Here is a 20,053-nt window from a genome sequence, read left to right on the forward strand (position 1 = left end):
TAGGGTCAGAGACTGGTAAGATCTCGGTATGGAAAACTGGACACCGAAAGCTCCTCTGAATCCTTCGCACCTAGGTTCTCCCCACCCAAGGCCAGGTGGCTGCAGTGCAAGTTTTAATAATCAACACTGACATATCAGTGCAAACGTAGAAACTAACGTATCTTTAGGGTTTAGGGTGAGGATGAGGGCTAAGGGTTAGGGTTAAAAGTTAGAATTTAGGGGTTAGAAGAATTTTAGGCAACTTTGAAGGAAGGAATGATGCTTGAATCGTGCCTGAAGCACCAGAGTGAAAAATAGGGCTTGGGTCTTCCAGCTCTTAGTGGTGGCAGCTGAGTGAGGTTTCTCATTGGCTCCAGCTGGGCAACCGCCGGTTGTGGGGATGGTTCCCTCAGCTGGCAGCTGGGTATTTTGTCATTGACTGGTTGGTTTGTTAACGTTTTTAAGTCAGTTTGCATGCCTCAAAGTTCGGTTTCGTTTGCTTAGGGAAGACCTCAGGCTAACGGCTTTCTTCTTTTTTGCTTTAACATGTCAAAACCATGATTCATATTCATTTTACTTTCCTGGCATTAATAGAAGTAAGTTTACATTTTTGGTGTCATTCAGAAATTTGGTTTAATTGGCAGCCTATTTGTGATGTTGCATAAAATAATGTGTGTTAATTATTAGCATCTTAGATTAGATGAAATACATTAACTCTATTAAGCTTTGTTATTGAACCATAACAGGAGTTCAGTTGCTTTTTTTTTTTTCTTTTCCTCCTAGGCTTTAACCATTTAAAATACACTCAAGCATCTCCTAACAATGTGGATACTTCCTAAGAAATGTGTCTTTAGTGATTTCATCTTTGTGCACACACCATCAAGTGTCCTTGTAAAACCTGGATGGTGTAAGTGATATGGTATAGCTTCTTGCTTTCAGGCTACATACCATACCTGTATAGCTCATCTCTGTACTGAATGCTGTAGTCAAATGTCACACCATGGTGACTGTGGATTGTGATCCCTAAATATCTGAGTCAGGTCTCAGTCAAGTAGAAAGCTTATTTCGCCAAGGTTATGGACATACCCATGACACAGCCTCAGGAGCTCCTGACAACATGGGCCCAAGGTGGTCAGGGTAGAGCTTGCGTTTATACATTTTAGAGAGACATGAGACACCAATCAATATGTGCAAGATGTAAAGTCATTCGGTTCAGTGAGGTGGAACAACTGGAAGTAGGAAGGCGGGGTGGGGGGTGGTTCTAGGTCAGAAGTAGATAAAACAAAAGTTGCATTCTTTTGAATTTTTTGATCAGCCTTCCACTGAATACAATTTAGTCTGGTTCAGTGAATTTGCATTTTTACACATACAGTAGGGCAGAGGAATGGTGTGATCTTGGCGCAGCACACCCACCTCCTCCCTGGTTTAAGCGATTGTCTTGCCGTATCCTCCCCAGTAGCTGGGATAACAGGCATGCACCACCATGCCTGGGTAATTTTTGTATTTTTAGTAGAGATGGGGTTTCTCTGTGTTTGTCAGGCGGGTCTTGAGCTCCCTACCTCAGATTATCCACCTGCTTTGGCCCCTCAAAGTGTTGGGATTATAGGCATGAGCCATCGTGCCTGGTCAGGAAGCTTATTTTGATTCTGATATTGTCAACTGTATTTCAGGTATAACTTATTTTCCTTGGAGCGTTAAATACTGCATTGGTATTGTATTACAGAAATAAAACACAGATCCCTTTTTATCACCTTCGTTGCTAGTGATATTGACAACTAAATTTAGATGCATTCCAGAGTCTGGGCTTCCAGTAATTCTTAGCGATCCTCTAAAGGTAAATTACTTTTTCTCACGAGACACAGTGACATCTAAAGTCGCATTGATTGTCCTGCCACTTTTGTTTCTCTAGTTTCATCGATTACTTCAAAGCATCTTTGGGGGGATAACTTTGACTAACCCTTTAAACTTCTCAGTACTAGAAAGCATTGTCATGAAACATTGAATAATTGTGGTCACAAATTCCCTTTACAGTCTTTCTTTGAATATTTTTTCCAGTGGCAAATATTTGCTTTTGTTGTATTGTAGCTAAAGGGAATGCTGGGAAACAAAACAAAGACAAGCATTCATTATAATAAGTGATTCAGTCACAATCAATTGCTATTTTAATTTTTTTTTAAAGTTATACTTTTGAAAACGTCCTGCTGTAAATTGAAATAGTGTCCAAAATCTGAATTCTTTCCTTGGTTCTAAGGTGACCAGATTTCCTAGAGAGTGAACCACACCACAAGAAAAAAGATTTGATAAATATGTTTACATGGATGTGTTATTTTAACATAAATCTTGTAAAATAGGCATTTCATTGAAATTATATATGTTTGCATAAATTACTTTGCAGCATCATGAATGCCCTTGTTTGGAAAAGTAGGAGTAGTTAGTGTCAATTACTACTTATTATTAGTACAAATAAGTAAGGAGATATTTTTTAAAATTACAATTTTTAAATAAAGGCTTTATTTTAAATTAGTTTTAGAATCACACCGAAATTGGGAGGAAAATGCAGATTTCCTATGTAGACCCGAACTAGTTTCCCCTCGTATAAACATATCAACATGTATGAGATATGTTGTTAACAATATATATATATATTTTTGAGATGGAGTCTTTCTAGCTCTGTAACCCAGGTTGGAGTGCAATGGCACGATACTGGCTCATTGCACCCTCTACCTCCCCTGTTTAAGCGATTCTCCTGCTTCAGCCTCCCAAGCAGCTGGGATTACAGGTGCCCACCAGCACGCGTGGCTAATTTTTTGTATTTTTAGTAGAGGCGGGTTTCGCCATGTTGGCCAGGCTGGCCTGGAACTCTGACCTCAGAATATTTACCCGTCTAAGCCTTCAAAAGATGTGGGATGACAGGCATGAGCCACCATGTCCAGACTACTATCAGTATATTTGCTTCGGTTAGGTATCTGTTCAGATATTTACCCAGTTTTAAAATCACGTATGTGTTTTGTAATTATCTTCTCGCATCTCTCTTTTCTTTTTGTTCTCTGCGTACAGTTTTGTGCAGTAGAATACTTAGTTTTACGCAGTCCGTTATCAATATTTTCATGAATTGGCATTTGATGTTTTGTGTTACAAGTCAACACCAAACTCAACGTCATATAGATTTTCTTTTAGATTTTTTATAGTTTTGCATTTAAAATTACAGTCTCTGGACTATTTTGAGTAGGTTTTTGTTTTTCTTAATTTGTGTATATATTCATTTGATTTTACATGGCTTCCATAGTCTTCCATCACCGTCTTTGGGAAGGAATGGCTACAGTGGGCTTCGTTTTGGTTTGAATTACTAAAATTATTACATTGAGTAAACTCAATATTGAATTTTATAGGTATTTCAGGACAGCCAGGCGGGGGTGCACGTCTGCTGAGAAACTGAGCATAAGTATCTGTGCTGAGCTCTGGCGCCACCAGAGGGCGCATGAACCCACCCCTGACCAACTTCCCTCTGAGGTGCCAGAAGACTTCCTCGGGGCAGCACGATGGTGGTGTCAACTAAGTCTTGTTCATTGGTGAGTAAAAAGCTTCCTTTCCACGGCCCTGAGTGCAGAGAAGAGAGTCTTTAGAGTACTCAGCAAAGGAAGAAATTCATCTAGAAAAATGAAATCCCCAAATCCCATCATTACGACTACATCCTGATATCATTGTCAATATCCAGACACATTGGCTGCTAAGATCTCTTCTCACAGTGGCCTCTAATATAATAATCACACCGTGCCCTAACATTACTATGACATCCAGACCGTACCCTAACACCAACATAATATCCACACCAATATAATATTCTAACGCTAATCTGATATCCACACTGTTGCTTCTAATGCTAATGTAATACTATCCATAATGTTCCCTGATGTTAATGTAATATCTGCACTGTTCTCCAACACCAATATAATATGTACACCATGCCCTAACACTAATATCCACACTGTGCAGTAAAACTAATGTGTCCACACAGCAGCCTCTAATACTAATAAGTATAATAATATCTACTAAGTGGAGTTGGTTGACATTGAGGCTTTTATAAGGGTTCACAGCTTTGGATGAAGAGTAGCCTCTATAGTGGATTTTGGTGACGTCTCTGCTTTTCTGGCATAGTATTGATATGGTTGTTTTAAAAAGTAATTTACTTTTTAATAATGTCATACTTCTAGGAAACTTCCAATAGCAGTGCAAAATATAACGTGTTTCTTTTCTTAGAGTCCCCACCAGTTATTGCTGTACCAGATTTGCAATATCCCACAAAATACTCCGGTATGTATGTATGTATATATATATATATATATATATATATATATATATTTATTTATTTATTTATTTTTATTATTTTTATTTTTATTTTTTTTGAGACGGAGTTTCGCCGTTGTTACCCAGGCTGGAGTGCAATGGCGCGATCTCGGCTCACCGCAACCTCCCCCTCCTGGGTTCAGGCAATTCTCCTGCCTCAGCCTCCTGAGTAGCTGGGATTACAGGCACGCGCCACCATGCCCAGCTAATTTTTTGCACTTTTAGTAGAGACGGGGTTTCACCATGTTGACCAGGATGGTCTCGATCTCTCGACCTCGTGATCCACCCACCTCGGCCTCCCAAAGTGCTGGGATTACAGGCTTGAGCCACCGCGCCCGGCATACTCCGGTATATTTTATCCAAAGTGTGGAAACTCTCCTAGGTTACCACCGCATAACTCCTAGATCAAGAAATCTTGCATGGTTCCTACATGATAATTCAGTTCACAAACTCATTTAACTTTTACCTCTTGCCCCGCTTGGGAGCATAATATGTTTTTTCATTCTGATCCAGTTTTCCTGACACTATTTCTAAGACTTTCCTGCATATTTATGATCTTGACACATTTAAAGAGCATACAAGTTTTTGTTTGAACACCTGTTTTCAGGTCTTTGGGGCATATAGCTAGCAATGGAATCACTGAGTCATATGGTAAATCTACTTGCAACCGTTTGAAGAAACTTCAAATTAGTTCCCAGGGCTCATCCCTCACTTCTATCACATTCACAGAGAAGGCTTCCCTGATTATCTTATCCGCCACCACCACCGCACCCCTGCTCATGCTAGTGTGCATTACACCCACATCTGATTTTGCTTTCCTTTCCTTTCCTTTCATTTTCTTTCTTCTTTCCTTTCTCCTTTCCTTTCCTTTCCTTTCTCTGGTGTTTTATTTTATAAGAACACCTTATTTTATAAGGACACCAATCTCATCAGGCCAGGGCCCAACCCTATGACTTCATTTAACTTGACTGACTTCCTTAGAGACCCCATCTCTAAATACAGACACACTGTGGGGTTAGGACTTGGACATGTGAATTTGTGGGAGATACCAACATTCTATCCGTAGCACATGAAAACTTTTCAGAAATGTTAAATCTTGGGATTTACCATGAAACTACTGTGTCATAAACCCTAGGATTTGGGCTCAAATATCCCTTTCAATCAGGCTTTTTGGTGTGTCTGAGTTTGAGACCCAGTAAGAGTCAATACAGGAAGTGGATGGAGGGGAGATGAAAGAAGTAGATTGTCAGCAGAACGTGGAGAACTTTGAGGCTCAAGAATGCAAAGGCTGCTCTTAGTCAATGGGACACCTAGAAGGAGAGGAGCTACATCATTTCTTTTGCCGTCTGTTTGTGGAAGGAAGGGGAGGAAAGAAAGGAGGAGAGAAGGAAAAAAGGACGGAATTAAGAGAAAGGGAAGAAAGGAGAAAGAGAGGGAGGGAATAAGGAAGGGACAGAAGAAGGCCTTTTGGAAAACAGTTTCGCAGTTCAGGTGTTTACATTCTAAATACAGTAATGGCAGGAATGGAGAAAAGGGATGAATATGATATATAGTATGAAAATCTATAGCTCATTCCAGGGTCAAGCCAGCAAAGGAGAAAGGGGAATCATGGTTACTTGTAGATCTGTGCAACTTCCCACTGACAAAAATGTGGACGCTCAGATAGGAAGCTGATGTGAGGCACACATTCAGCTTGATTTATTTGTGCTGATGTTAACAGGAGGACATCTAAGTGACTGTGTTTACTAAGATAGAGATATAGCTAAGAGAGCAGTCAGTTCTGAAACTACCTTCAGAAGGTGATTACTGAATCTTGTGGATTCTCTGCAAGTTTGAGGAAGGGCACACAGTGAGAGAGGATAAATAAGGTCACAGAGAAAGCGACTGTTTCAAGGAAAGCAAAGACCCAGAATGAGGGTGAAGATGAGGGCAGGGTAAATCGCAATGACATTGAAAATTTTTTGCCAGTTAGCACCTCAAAAGGCATCCCGGTCTGAGCTCTGCAGAAGGGACATGTTTGCAACTCATTGTGAGTCCTCTGGGTGAATCACTGACTGTGCCTATGAACAGGACCAACTGGCCAAAACTGTGAATTCTGATGACCACCACTATTGTTAGGCTGAACCCTTGTTAAACAGAATAGTGGTTTTCAGTACCAGCTAAAAGAATTTTAAAATGTTGACCATTTATATTATATAAGTAATGTGCTACCATTTATAGTCATTTATATGACACTAATATACCATTTATATCACATATGCCATTAAGTAAAATAAAGTCAACATTTATATTACTGAAGCAATGTGCTATAGAAACCCTAAAGGGGTTTCTGTAACATTAAATTGATGGCTCTCTAGTGCAGTCCAGAATCACCTGTAGGGCTTGTTGGGCCACAGATTGCTGGTTTCCACTCAGAGTTTCTTATTCAGTAGGTCTGGGTGGGGTCTGAGAATTTGCATTTATAATAAGTTCTCAGACACAACTGATGCTGCTGGTTCGGGAACCACAATATGAGAACTATGGTTAAGCCTCACGCCACAGCATTCCTATAACAAGAGCCACCTTGCTAATTCAGAGTAACTTGTTGGCTGCAAACTGTAACCATAGGCAACTTCTTTAGCAACATAAACCTCTAGATAAAAGAAACACTCGACAATCATAATAGAAACATATATGGTTAATGAAATATCTTTTTTCCAAATGGGAACATGTGTCTTACAGCCTCAAAAGAATATTTTCACCTAGACTGCACTAAAGTAACAAGATAAATCTGAAACTAAAACTTAAAACGGCCTTTATGAAGAGAAACGCTTTGACACCTCAGGTAAAGGGCTACATATTTCCCTCTCTATTTTCATATCTTAGCTTTAAGATGAAATGACATTGTCATTTTACTTATAATAGGAGAACCTACGAATAGGAGAACTTAAATAACATTGTCATTTGACTTAAAATAGGACAACCTAGAAACTTGATTCCCGCTTATTAGTGCAAACCAAAGGGGTTATTTCCAAATATTTTCAGTTTAGTTTTTGTTCATGTGTAATATAAATGATTTAAAAGCCAGGTTTCGGGGAAAGCTGCCATAAATGTGTTTAACAGTTGCTGCCTCAGCATCCATGTTCAGACCTGACGTAAGTTGTCTGAAGACCAGTCTCACTGTATCCCCTCCGATCTGGGTAACCCTCCCGCTCCCCGAGTGGTCGTGATGTGGCCCATTTGTTCTTCATCCCGCTGAGTCAGAACCCACCCATCACACAGCTGCTGGTCATGATAAAACCTAATGGTTGACACCAGAGCCCTGTAAATAAGCCCAGCTCCACGTGTTCTCTTAAATCAGCAAAGCCACACCCTCACGGGAAAGCCCGAGAGGAAAGCTTCAGGCCCTCCCTCTGCTCTCCGGTTCCTCACGGCCTTCAGACTGCCCCTCGGGCTCCAGATGCTCCCCGAACTTCTCCAGGATGGGTAAGTTAGAGATTTCTTCTGTTCCTGTGTTTTGATGTTGCCTCCTCCTTGTGCCTTACCTGACTGACACCCCAGAGCCTGCCTTTCCTCCTGGCCAGGGCTCTCCTGGAGATGGGCTGGCTTCTGGCCTCCTTTAAAGAGAGACCTCAACCAAATTAGAGAGAAACCTAAATAAATAAATCACAACAGAAAGCTTGGTTTTTTACTTAAAATCCATATTTATAACATAAAATGTGTTTATGCTAGATTTAGAACACACTAGGCCTGTTCTAGCTCTAAATTGCACTGCTATCTTGTAGTATGCAGTTATACCTCATTTTATTTTCCACTTGAAGTCGTTGTATTTCCTCAGTTTATAAACACCTTGAATTCTTGAGCTGAAAAGACAGGGTAACTTGATAGGGCATCCCCCTTAGGAACCATAACCCCCAATGCAGAACAAATTAAATGTGCAAAACTGTGAGCACCATGTCCTATGTTATTAAAGATAGAATATAATGCTGAAAGGCAAGAAAGTCTTTATGAAGAAGTTTAAAGGAGTAGAAGAATGGACAGATGAACTGGAAATGGAAAGATCAGTTTTCCTTTCCTTTAGGAGTGAGCCCCTTTGGAAACTAGCTGGTAAATGTCACAGTCCCTTTAGATGGCAAGGTTAGCGAATACTAAGAAAACACTAGGGTACAAGTGTTCATCACGCAAAGCACACCTGTAATATTTCATCTGGTTTCTCAGTGACCCTAGAAGAAACAAGAGACGTTTTCAGATGAGGAGATTGGGCTTCAGGGTGAAATTAGGAGACTGGCAAGACTCACAGAGAGAGTCAGTGGTGGAACGGAGTTCAGATCCACATTCTTCCAACTGCAAGCATAGGGCATTTTCCACTAATCAGTGCACTAACCCAAGAAATCTAATTTTTCCAAACATTTAAAATGATGTTATGGCCATTTGAGTAAAACCACTTTTGGCCTCTACTTCTGATTCCTCATTACCAGCCTACCATTGTTTATCTGATATGGGCAGCAGAATTAAGATGTAATGAAGTCTAACAGAACCCCTCATTATCTGTGTAGATACAGTAGTAACAGAGATGGTGATATCGTTTGAATGTTTGGGCCCTTCAAATCTCATATTGAAATGTGATCCCTAGTGTTGGAGGTAGGGCCTGCTGGGAGGGAGGTGTTGGCTCATCGGGCAGATCCTTCATGAATGGCTTGGTGCCCTCCTCACGGTAATGGCTGAATTCCTGCTCCCTTCACTCACTGAGATCTGGTTGTTACAGTGTGATACTGCCCTCGTCTCTCTCTTGCTTCCTCTCTCACTATGTTAGGTGCCAGCTCCCCTTTGCCTTCTGCCATGGTTGTAAGCTCCCTGAGGTCTCACAAGAAGTAGATGCTGGTGCCATGCTTCTTGGACAGTCTGCACAACCATGAGTCTAATCACCCTCATTTCCCTATAAATTACCCAGCCTCAGGTATCCGTTTATTACAGCAATGCAAATTGGACTAATACAGATGAAGAGATAAAGTATTAACTTAGAAGATGTTTATATACATATATACATATATATAAATATATACATATATATAAATATATATATACATATACATATGCATATATATGTATATATGTATATATGTTTAACATTCTCACTGAGACTGGGAGGTGTTAGAGACACATAATTGAAAACGAAATCTCCCCCAAACCAAGAAAACTTCTCCACGAAGGTAGAAGAGAAAGAAATACTATTATTACACTTTAATTTCCGGGGTACATGTGCAGAACGTGCATTTTTGTTACATAGGTATCCACACGTCTTGGTGCTTTGCTGCATCTGATCCTCCCATCAACTACACTAGGTATTTCTCGTGTTATCCCTTCCCAATCCCCCCACCCCTGCCTGTTCCTCCCCACCCCTCCCCCACCACCCACAAGCCCCAGTGTGGGATGTTCCCCTCCCTATGTCCATGTGGTCTCATTGTTCACCATCCACTTACATTTTAGAAACAATTATTGTAAGTTCTGCAATACATGTGCAGATCATGTAGGCTTGTTCAATAGGTATACACATGCCATGGTGGTTGTTACTTCATCCATTGCCCCGTCATCTACATTAGGTACTTCTCCTAATGCTATCCCTCCCCAATTCGCCCACACCCTGCTATTCCTCCCCTAGCCCCTCAGCCCCTGGGCCCCAGTGTGTGATGTTCCCCCACCTGTGTCTGTGTGTTGTCATTATTCAACACCCACTTATGAGTGAGAACATGCAATGTTGGGCTTTCTGTTCTTGTGTCAGTTTGCTGAGAATGATGGTTTTCAGCTTCATCCATGTTCCAGTAAAGAATATGAAGTTATCTTTTATGGCTTCACAGTATTCCATGGTGTATATGTGACATATTTTCCTTGTCCAGTCTATCTATGATGGGCATTTGGGTTAGTTCAGTCTTTGCTATTGTAAACAGTGCCACAGTAAACAGACGTGTACACGTGTCTTTATAATTGAAAGTGTTATAATCCTTTGGGTACATATCCAATAATGGGATTCCTGGGTCAAACGATATTCCTATGTCTAGATCCTGAAGGAATCACCACACTGTCTTCCACAATGGTTGAACAATTTACACTCTCAACAGCAGTGTAAAAGCATTCCTGTTTCTCCACATTGTCTCCAGCATCTGTTGTCTCCAGATTTTTTAATGATTGCCATTCTAATTGGCATGAGATGGTACCTCAAAGTGGTTTTGATATGAATTTCTCTAGTTATCAGTGATGATGAGCTTTTTTTTCATGTTTGTTGGCTGCATGAATGTCTTCTTTTGAAAAGTGTCTCTTCATCTCTGTCACAAAATTTTTTGCCCATTCTTTTGGTTGCCAGTTCACTCTAATGCTAATTTCTTTTGCTGTGCAGAAGTTCTTAAGTTTTAGATCTCATTTGTCTGTTTTGGCTTCTGTTGCCATTGCTTTTGCTGTTTTAGTCATGAAGTCCTTGCCTATGCTTATGTCCTGAATGGTACTGCCTAGGTTTTTTACGGTGTTAGGTCTTATGTTTAAATCTTGAATCCATCCAGAGTTGATTTTTATATAAGGTGCAAGGAAGGGATCCAGTTTCAGCTTTCTGCATGTGGCTAGCCAGTTTTCCAACACCATTTGTTACCTAGGGTATCCTTTCCCCATGGCTTGTTTTTGTCAGGTTTGTCAAAGATCAGACAGTTGTAGCTGTGTGGTGTTACTTTCAAGGCCTCTGTTCTGTCCCGTTGGTCTACAGATCTGTTTTGGTACCAGTACCACGGTGTTTTTATTACTGTGGCCTTGTAGTACCGTTTGAAGTCAGGTAGTATGATGTCTCCATAATTGTGTGCTTAGGATTGTCTTGGCTATGTAGGTTCTCTTTTGGTTCTGTATAAAGCTTAAGGTGTTTATTTTCCAATTCTGTGAAGAAAGTCATTGGTAGCTTATGGGGATAGCATTGACTATGTAAATTATTGTGGGCAGTATGGCCATTTTCACAATATCGATTCCTCCTGACCATGAGCATGAAATGTTTTTATATCTGTTTCTGTCCTCTCTTATTTTCTTAAGTAGTTATATTTATTTTTCAGAGTAAATATAACTATTTCACCTTCTGCTTTTTTCTTTAATGTCTTACTTTGCTCCTTGCCTGGTTGCATCAGCTCGGGCCTCCAAAATAATAGTGGTAACAGAGAGCATTCTTTCATTCCAAAGGTTGATGGAAGCTTCTATTGATTCCATCCCTTACGAATGATGCTGGGCTTTGCCTTGATGGGTGTGTATCTGGGTGTAATTTTTTTTGTTGTGTGTAATTTAAGGAAGTATCCTTCTTTCTAATCTGATAAGTTTCTTTTATAAATTTTGTAGTCAAATGTCTTTTGAACATCTATGGTGATTATGATTTTCAACATACTAATATAAATGAAATGGGAAGATGTTTTAATTTTGAGCCATCCTTTTCACACTATACAAGTTTCTCTTGGTTTAGGTAAGTTTTTTAAAAAGCCCCAATGGGGTTTATTTGCTAATATATTATTTGGGATTTTCATACATTGATTTTTATGTAAATGTCTTATCTTGTTTTGTTTTAAAGATACGGCCTTGCTCTGATGCCCAGGCTGGTGCAGCGATGTGACCACACATTATTGTAATTTTAAACTCCTGGGCTGAAGTGATCCTCCCACCTCAGCCTCCTGGGTAGCTGACTCTACAGGCATGTGCCACCATGCCTGGCTAATTTTTAAATTTTTTGTAGAGACAGAGACTTGCTATGTTGTCTAGGCTGCAATTCAGTGTACATTGTCGATATGAATATTTATTTGTCTTTCTACTGGAATCATTCCCTCTCCCATCTGTTTGTCTTTAAATTCTGGGCATGCACACACACTCCGTCCGTACCTCCAAACTGCAAAATATTGATGTTGTCCAACCTGCCTTGTGAAGGGAAAACTGCTTTTCCCTCTTTGTATCTCTGCTGGTGTCCAGTCCACTGCTGTGTTTTTGGTAAATACTTGACCCACAGTGTGGGAGGCAGGAAGGGAAGGCTTCTGCATTTCCTTTGTGGACCTCACATCATGGATCCACTAAGCATATTGGGAAACCAGCAGGTCAGGTGGCTGCACACCCTAGTTGTATCTGACTCTGAATTGCTCAGGGCCCCCTGCACGCCAGTGATTTGCTTTTCTTTGTGAGTTATCTCTTCACTCATATTCCTAGGCTGAGTTCCCCAAAACAGTGGCCAGCACAGCACCTGTGACAGTTGTGAGTGCATTTCTGATCTTGCATGACCTGATTTACAGGGTATTTTGAACAGGAGCTACCTATTATGGCTTGGGATATGGCTAAAGTTTACTTGACTTTCTTTCATAAAGTAACTGGTAGAATATGTGGTGTAAGGCTATTACCACAAAAGCAGAAGTGGTGGGGGTGTGATTGAGCTTGGACAGCATTGGGAGGCGGACAGGCCCGCATCAGCACCGTCCTGGCCATTTGTAGGTTATATTAACTTTGGGGATTCCCCTCAACTCTCTGAGCCTTTGTTTCTTCCCTCATTAAGGAGATCATCCATTCCTCCTTGGACTATTGTAAGGCTTAAGATCAAACATCTTTCAAGGCACTTGGAGCAGTGCCTGGGCTCCGGGGTCTTCAGGCTGTAACCATAGCAAACACTCAGATCCCAGCCACCCTCCCTTCTCTTTCCTCCAGAATGGGAATGTGAAGGACCAACCTGCTCATTCCCATTTACCCTGGAGTTCTTTCTTCTGAACTTCATCTAGCACCTGCTGTGCACCGGGATTCATGGGTGTGGAGGCCAGGGACAGCCAAGTCTGGCAACTGGCCTTCAGCTTGCCTCAGTCCCTGTGGCTGACACCTGGCCCTTTGCTCTGGAATCTGGACCCTGCAATCTACTACCAAATGCTCAGCCTAAAGAGGGCTCCCCCTATCGGTGAGAAGATTACATAAATGCCCACATCTCCCCATCTCCTGAGTTGATCAGCCCCAGCAATCCAGATACACATTCTTGGATTCTGGTAGGTTTATTCTTCAGTTGAAAACTCAAAGGAAAAGTTATGTTCCAAAAGAAAGTAGAAAACCTTTGAATGCTCTAGCCTGGGAGCCTTAGTTCACAGGTGCCCCTACCGAAACAGAGGCCCTTGAAAGCCTTCAGTCCTTGTGTGTCTACCCCAGATCGCAGTTCTCTATCAGGCTTCTGAAGAGCTATCAGTTCCCCTCATAAAAGCTCCTGCCTCAGGAGACCCCTGGGTCAGGCAGGGAAAGCCAGGACCAGGCAGCTGAGAACCTGACTTTGTGTCCCCCTGAGCACAGTCAGCGTTCTGAAGCAGTGCTTCCCACATGGCTGTTGAATAAGTTAATAAATATCTTGGGCATGAACAGGAGCCGGTAGAGCTCTCTCTGCAGCGCTGAGACTCGCTGGCCATGCTGTCTCTTGGATTACAGTGGAAAGGGGAGAATTACCCAGGCCGGTGGGAGAGTTTCATGTCCTCAGAAGTATTTTGAGCACAATGGCAAACAGCCCTTCTTCCCTGCATTTGAAGAACGTGTGATTTTGAGTTTCCTGGCATTCCATGCTGCTTATTCTGTCCCAGGCAAGAATCTTGCCCTTGTCAGGGAGCTGGAATTAGAGTAGAAGGTGAAGGAGTTTGAAGTCTTTGGCAGCCTAGTGCTGGCTTAGATGAAATCTCAATCTGAAAAGAATTGAGAAGAGAAGTAAGGCCAGGTGATGGGCCCCAGAGGAGAGGGGCCCCTGCTGTTTCCTGAGATCAATTATGTTGGGGCCCCTGTTACAGCTCCTGGCCCTCATTACTAAAAGGACAACTCTCCATCCACTCCCACCCATTTTTCTCTCCTCTTTCTGTAAGAGCAGCAGGCAGGGGTCAATGAGTCCCTACACCTGCCAGGCCTTTGCAGGCAGTGGTGTTAGGCCCAGCTTGCTGAGTTCCTAGAAAACTGAACAAGCGTCTATGGAGCACTCACTCCATGTCAGCCTCTGCCACCAGCACCCTGGAGAAAGAAGATCAAGACATACTTCCCAGCCCAGGGGAGGGTGGAAGCTTAGCACATGATGCATTGAGAGCTCGGCATGCATGCAACCCAAAGTGCAGGCTAAAGGGAACTCTCACTGTGTGGGTGGGATCTTCAGTACAGCTTGCAGTGGAGGCTGCTCTACTGTTTCCCCATTAGGTGTGGTGGTCAAGGGCACAGACTGGACACTCAGAGCTACCACGGTAAGGAAGCGCTCTTGTATCCCTCATCTGCTAGGAGAACTGTTTAAAAGATGGGATTGATTTAATTTTTTTGAGATGGAGTCTCACCCTGTCACCCAGGCTGGAGTGCAGTGGCTCACTGCAACCTCTGTCTCCGGGATCAGGCAATTCTGCCTCAGCCTCCTGAGCAGCTGAGATTACAGATGCCTGCCACCACACCCAGCTAATTTTTCTAACTTTATTAGAGACAGGGTATGGCCAGGCTGGTTTCCAACTCTTGTCCTCAAGTGATCCACCCACTTTGGCTTCCCAAAGTGCTGAGATTACGGGTGTGAGCCATCGCATCCTGCTATTTATTTTTTTTGAGATGGAGTCTCGCTCTGTTGCCCAGGCTGGAGTGCAGTGGCACAGTATCAGCTCCCTGCAACCTCTGCCTGCTGGGTTCAAGTGGCTCCCCTGCCTCAGCCTCCTGAGTGGCTGGGACTACAGGCATGAGCCACCACGCCTGGCCAGGAAGTGCCCTTCTATCCCTCATTTGCTAAGAGCAATGTCTAAAAGATGAGTTTTAGGTGGCCTTTTCTGCCATCTCTTTCTACTACATTCTGGTTCTTTTTCAGCATGTAATTTTCAGTAATTAGTAAATTAGCTGATTGCCTAAATTACTAAACTATAAATTTAGTGATTAGTAATTTTAATAATTTCTGGTTCCCTGCTAAAATCTATGATCTCTGTCTAATAAGTCTACTATATGAGTCCTGTAGGTCTGTATCTATTATTGTCTGTCTGTGCTAGTGTTTACACTTAGAATTGTACCTCCCTAAGAGTGTTTTTTTATAACTACAGTGTCCATAATCCTATCATCATGCCCAGCATGGAGGTGCTCAATAAATACACATTTCCAATGTCAAAAATTTTCAATGTGGTAAAACACAAAAAATCTACCACAACCATTTAAAGTACACCAGTGTAAGTACATTCATATTTTTGTGCATCCAAACTCTGAAACTCACTAAATCCTGCTGAACTGAAACTCTGTCCCCATTCAATAAGCCATTACTGGCTATCCCAGCTTCTGGCTGCCACCACTCTACTTTCTGTCTCTGTGAATCTGATTACTCTAGATCCTTCCCATAAGTGGAATCATACAGTATTTCTCTTTTTGTGACTGGCTTATTTCACTTTGCATAACATCCTCAAGGTTCATCTGTGTGCTAGCATGCGTCAGAATTTCCTTTTTAAGGCTGAATAATGTTTGACTGTATGGAGAGAGCACATTTGTTTATCCATTGGTGGGCACTTGCGTTGCTGCTATCTTGCAGCTCCTATGAATAACGCTGTGCTGAGGCCAGCTCAGCCTTGGAGACCCCCAGTCATGCGGCACTGAAGGAATTAAGAAACAGACACAGAGATAGCAAAAGGTGGGTTCAGAGTGGAGCACCAGGGGTTTCACAGCATTTCCAGCTGAGAGTCCAGACCAGACTCTGACCTATGTATTTATTCTTGACTTTCCAGTGACAAGTTTTACAAGCAGATGCTCTGTGTTCTTTCATTGGTTAAAGGTAAACTAACCAGGCAGCTAGTGTGTGTTTACTATAGGTTAAAGATGAACTAGAAAATGCTTTTTACGAGGGAACAAAGGAAAGGGTCACACATCCTGTGTTCAAAGAACTCATTCATCTGGCGTGAGACATAATTATATTGGATGCTGTTTTATAATGCTTTGAGCCGTTTGCTGCTTTGGGGGCAGTTTTCCGCTTTGGGGGGCTGACTTGATATTTCTTGCTGCTGATCTCAATAGGATTTCTCAGCAAACAATATGATTTCTCACACATGTCAGAATTTGCTCTCAACAACGCTGCTATGAACATCAGTGTATAAATGTGTGCAGCCCTTTGAATTGCAGGGGGTACATACCCAGAAGTGGAAATGCTGGATTATATGGTAATCCTCTGTTTTGAGACAGTCTCTCACTCTGTCACCCAGGGTGGAATGCAGTGGTGCAATCTCAGCTCTCTGCAACCTCTGCCTCCTGGGTTCAAGTGATTCTTACCCCTCAGCCTCCCGAGTAGCTGGGATTACAGGCCTACACCACCACGCCTGGTGAGTTTTCGTGTTTTTATTAGAGATGCGTTTCATCATGTTGGCCAGACTGGTCTTGAGTTCCTGGCCTCAACTCCTAGCCTCCTGCCCCGGCCTCGCAACGTGCTGGGATTACAAGTGTGTGCCACCACGCCTGGCCTGTTTTTAACTTTTTGATGAAAAGTTTAAACACTGTTTTCCATAGCTACAGTTCCATTTTAAACTCCCAGTAAGAGTACGCAAGGCTGCCAACCACTCAGCATCCTCGCTAACACTTTATTTTCTGTATGGATTACGGTAATCTTAATGAGTCTGAGGTGGCCTCTCCATGTAGGTCTTCTTATGTTTCTTTTTTTGAGGTGGAGTCTCGCTCTGTCACCCAGGCTACAGTGCAGTGGTGCAATCTTGGCTCACTGCAACCTCCACCTCCCAGGTTCAAGATCTCCTGCCTCAGCCTCCTGAGCATCTGGGACTTCAGGCACATGGCACCACACCCAGCTAATTTTTATATTTTTAGTAGAGACGTGGTGTTACTATGTCTGCCAGGCTTGTCTCAAACTCCTGACCTCAAGTGATCTGCCCACCTCAGCCTTTCAGAGTGCTGGGATTACAGGCGTGAGCCACCATGCCCAGCCTCTCCCCATGGTTTTGGTTTGTTTCCCTAATAGTAATGGTGAGCATCTTTTTATGTGCTGAATGGCCATTTGCATCTCTTATTTGGTGGACTGTCTATTCACATCCTTTGCGCATCTTTGAACTGCCTTAGTTGGGTTTTGTTGTTGCATTGTGAGAGTGATTTATCTATTCTAGATGGGAACTCAGTCACACGTAATTTGCACCTCTGTCCTATCATTCTGCAGGTTGCCTTTTTACTCTGTTAATAGTATTCTTTGAAGCAATCCAATTTGTCTACTTTTCCTTTTGTTGTTTGGGCCTTTGGTGTCATATGCAAGAAATCATTGCCAAAGGAAGCTCTCCTTCTATGTTTTAAGAGTTGTCAGCTGGGAACAGTGGCTCCCACCTATAATCCCAGCACATTGGGAGGCCAAAGGGGGTGAATCATGAGGTCAGGTGTTCAAGACCAGTCTGACCAAGATGCCCTGTCTCTACTAAAAATACAAAAATTATCTAGGTGTGGTGATGGGCACCTGTAATCCCAGCTACTTGGCAGGCTGAGGCAGAGAACTGCTTGAACCCGGGAGCTGGAGGTTGCAGTTAGCCAAGATCACGCCACTGCACTCCAGCCTCAGTGTCAGAGTGAGACTCTGTCTCAAAAAAGCAAGAATTGTACAGCTTCAGATCTTACACTTGGGTCTTTGATTCATTATTAAGGTTTTTTTTTTTTTTTTTTTTTTTTTTTTTTATAACATGATATAAGGTAAGGCTTTAACTTCATTGTTTTGCATGTGGATATCTAGTTTTCCCACACCATTTGTTGAAAGACTATTCCTTCCCTGATTGAAAAATCTTGGCATCTTTATTGAACTCATTTGACCATATGTGTAAGGGTTTTCTTTTGCACTCTGTATTCCATTCCACTGGTCTCTCTGTATGTCTTTACTGTCATACCACACTTTTGACCACTGTAACTTGCTTTCTTTTTTTTTCTTTTTCTGAGAGAGAGTCTTGCTCTGTCACCAGGCTGGAGTGCAGTGGCGCAATCTCGGCTCACTGCAACCTCTGCCTCCTGGGTTCAAGGGATTCTTCTGCCTCAGCCTCCTGAGTAGCTGGGACCACAGGCGTGTGCCACCACACCTGGCTAATTTTTGTATTTTTAGTAGAGATGAGGTTTCATCATCTTGGCCAGGATGGTCTTGATCGCTTGATCTTGTGATCTGCCCACCTTGGCCTCCCAAAGTGCTGGGATTACAGGCTTGAGCCACCATGCCCAGCCCACTGTAGCTTTTAATAATACATTTTGAAATTGAGAAATAAAAGCCTTCCAACTTTGTTACTTTTTCAAGATTGCTTTGGCCATTTGGGATCTCTTGAAATTGTATATAAACTTTACACAATTTATAAGGATGGATTTTTCTATAATTGAAGAAAAAAAGTCACTGAGATTTTGAGAGCAATTAAACTAAACCTGTAGATCACTTTGAGTCATATTGACATCTTAAGGAAACTAAGCCTTATAATACATAAGTACAAGATGCCTTTACATTTGTTACACAACCGGTCTCTGGAACTCAAAATCCTTCCAAAGTCTTTGCCTCCTGCTTGAGTTTATTCCTGTTTTATTCTTTTTCATGCTATTGTAAACTGACTTTTTTTTTTTTTAAGATAGTATCTCACTATGTTGCCCAGGCTAGGGTACGTTGGCTATTCACAGGCATAATCGTTATAAAAACTGACAGAATTGACCTCCCAGGCTCAAGGGATTTTCCTACCTCAGCCTCCCAAGTAGCTGGGACTAGGCTTCCACAACCAAGCCAGCAGGAACTGTTTTCTTAATTTCCTTCTTGGATCATCGACTGTTAGTGTGTAGAAATGCAACTGACTCCTGTGTGTTGATTTCATAATTCTGAATCTTGAACAAATTATTAGTTCTAACAGTTTATTTTGTGCAGCCTTCAGGATTTTCTACAAAGAAGTTCATGTCATTTGTTAATAGAGAAAATTTCACTTCTTCCTTTCCAGTTTTGATGCCTTTTCTTTTTTCTTTCTTTCTTAGTAGCTCTGGCTAGGATTTCCAGTATTATGAAAGCAGGCATCACTATTTTTATTCCTCCTCTTGGAAAACGTTGTCTCTCATCAGTGAGAATGATACTAGCTGGAGGTTGTTCATATGACTTTTATTAGGTTGAGGTTGTTTTAATTTCTAGTCAGTATGTTTTTAATCATGAAAGGATATTAAACTTCATTAACTGCTTTTCCTGCACTAATTGAAACAAATTATCATGTGTTTTCTTTCCTTCATTCTGTTAATGTGGTGTCTTACCCTAATGTTTATATGGTAACCACCTTTCCATTCCAGGAATACATCTTATTTGATCATGTTATGTAATCTTTCTATGATGCTGTTGAATTCTCATTAGTAATTTCTTGAGCACTTTTGCATCTGTATTGATCAGGAATTGTGGTGTGTTTTCTTCTTCTGCTTTGTCTGTCTTTGGTATCAGTAATGCTGGCCTCACAGAATGAGTTTGGAGGTATTCTTTCCTCCGTAATTTGGAAGAAGATGAGCAGGATTGGTATTGATTCTGTAAATGTTTGGTACAAGTCACCCATGAAGCCATCTGTTCTTGTACTTTCTTGTCAAGTTTTTGGTCACTGATTCATCTTCTATTTCATTTATTTCTGTTCTAACCTTAAGTATTTCCTTCCTTGTCCTACTTTGGGTTTAGGCTGTTCTTCTCTTCCTAAAAACTTAAGGAATAAAGTTAGGATTGCGGTTTGAGAGCTTTTTCCTTTTTCTTTTATTTGAGAGAGGGTCTTGCCACTTGCTGAGTTAG

General features: G+C 41.7%; 1 protein-coding gene across 3 annotated transcripts in view; it reads left to right on the forward strand.

The window, feature by feature from the left end:
• LOC141584808 (phospholipid phosphatase 2-like) overlaps nucleotides 1-20,053 on the forward strand; it is a 122,476-nt gene that overhangs the window by 81,508 nt on the left and 20,915 nt on the right. For all 3 annotated transcript variants that reach the window (XM_074400440.1, XM_074400439.1, XM_074400438.1), the window contains 2 exons: nucleotides 3,369-3,548; nucleotides 7,664-7,788. In XM_074400440.1, the coding sequence (XP_074256541.1) occupies nucleotides 3,369-3,548; nucleotides 7,664-7,788 (305 nt within the window). The remainder of the gene's footprint in view (nucleotides 1-3,368; nucleotides 3,549-7,663; nucleotides 7,789-20,053) is intronic.

The sequence above is a fragment of the Saimiri boliviensis genome, chromosome 6, assembly GCF_048565385.1.
Source record: "Saimiri boliviensis isolate mSaiBol1 chromosome 6, mSaiBol1.pri, whole genome shotgun sequence".
Taxonomy (NCBI): Eukaryota; Metazoa; Chordata; class Mammalia; order Primates; family Cebidae; genus Saimiri; species Saimiri boliviensis.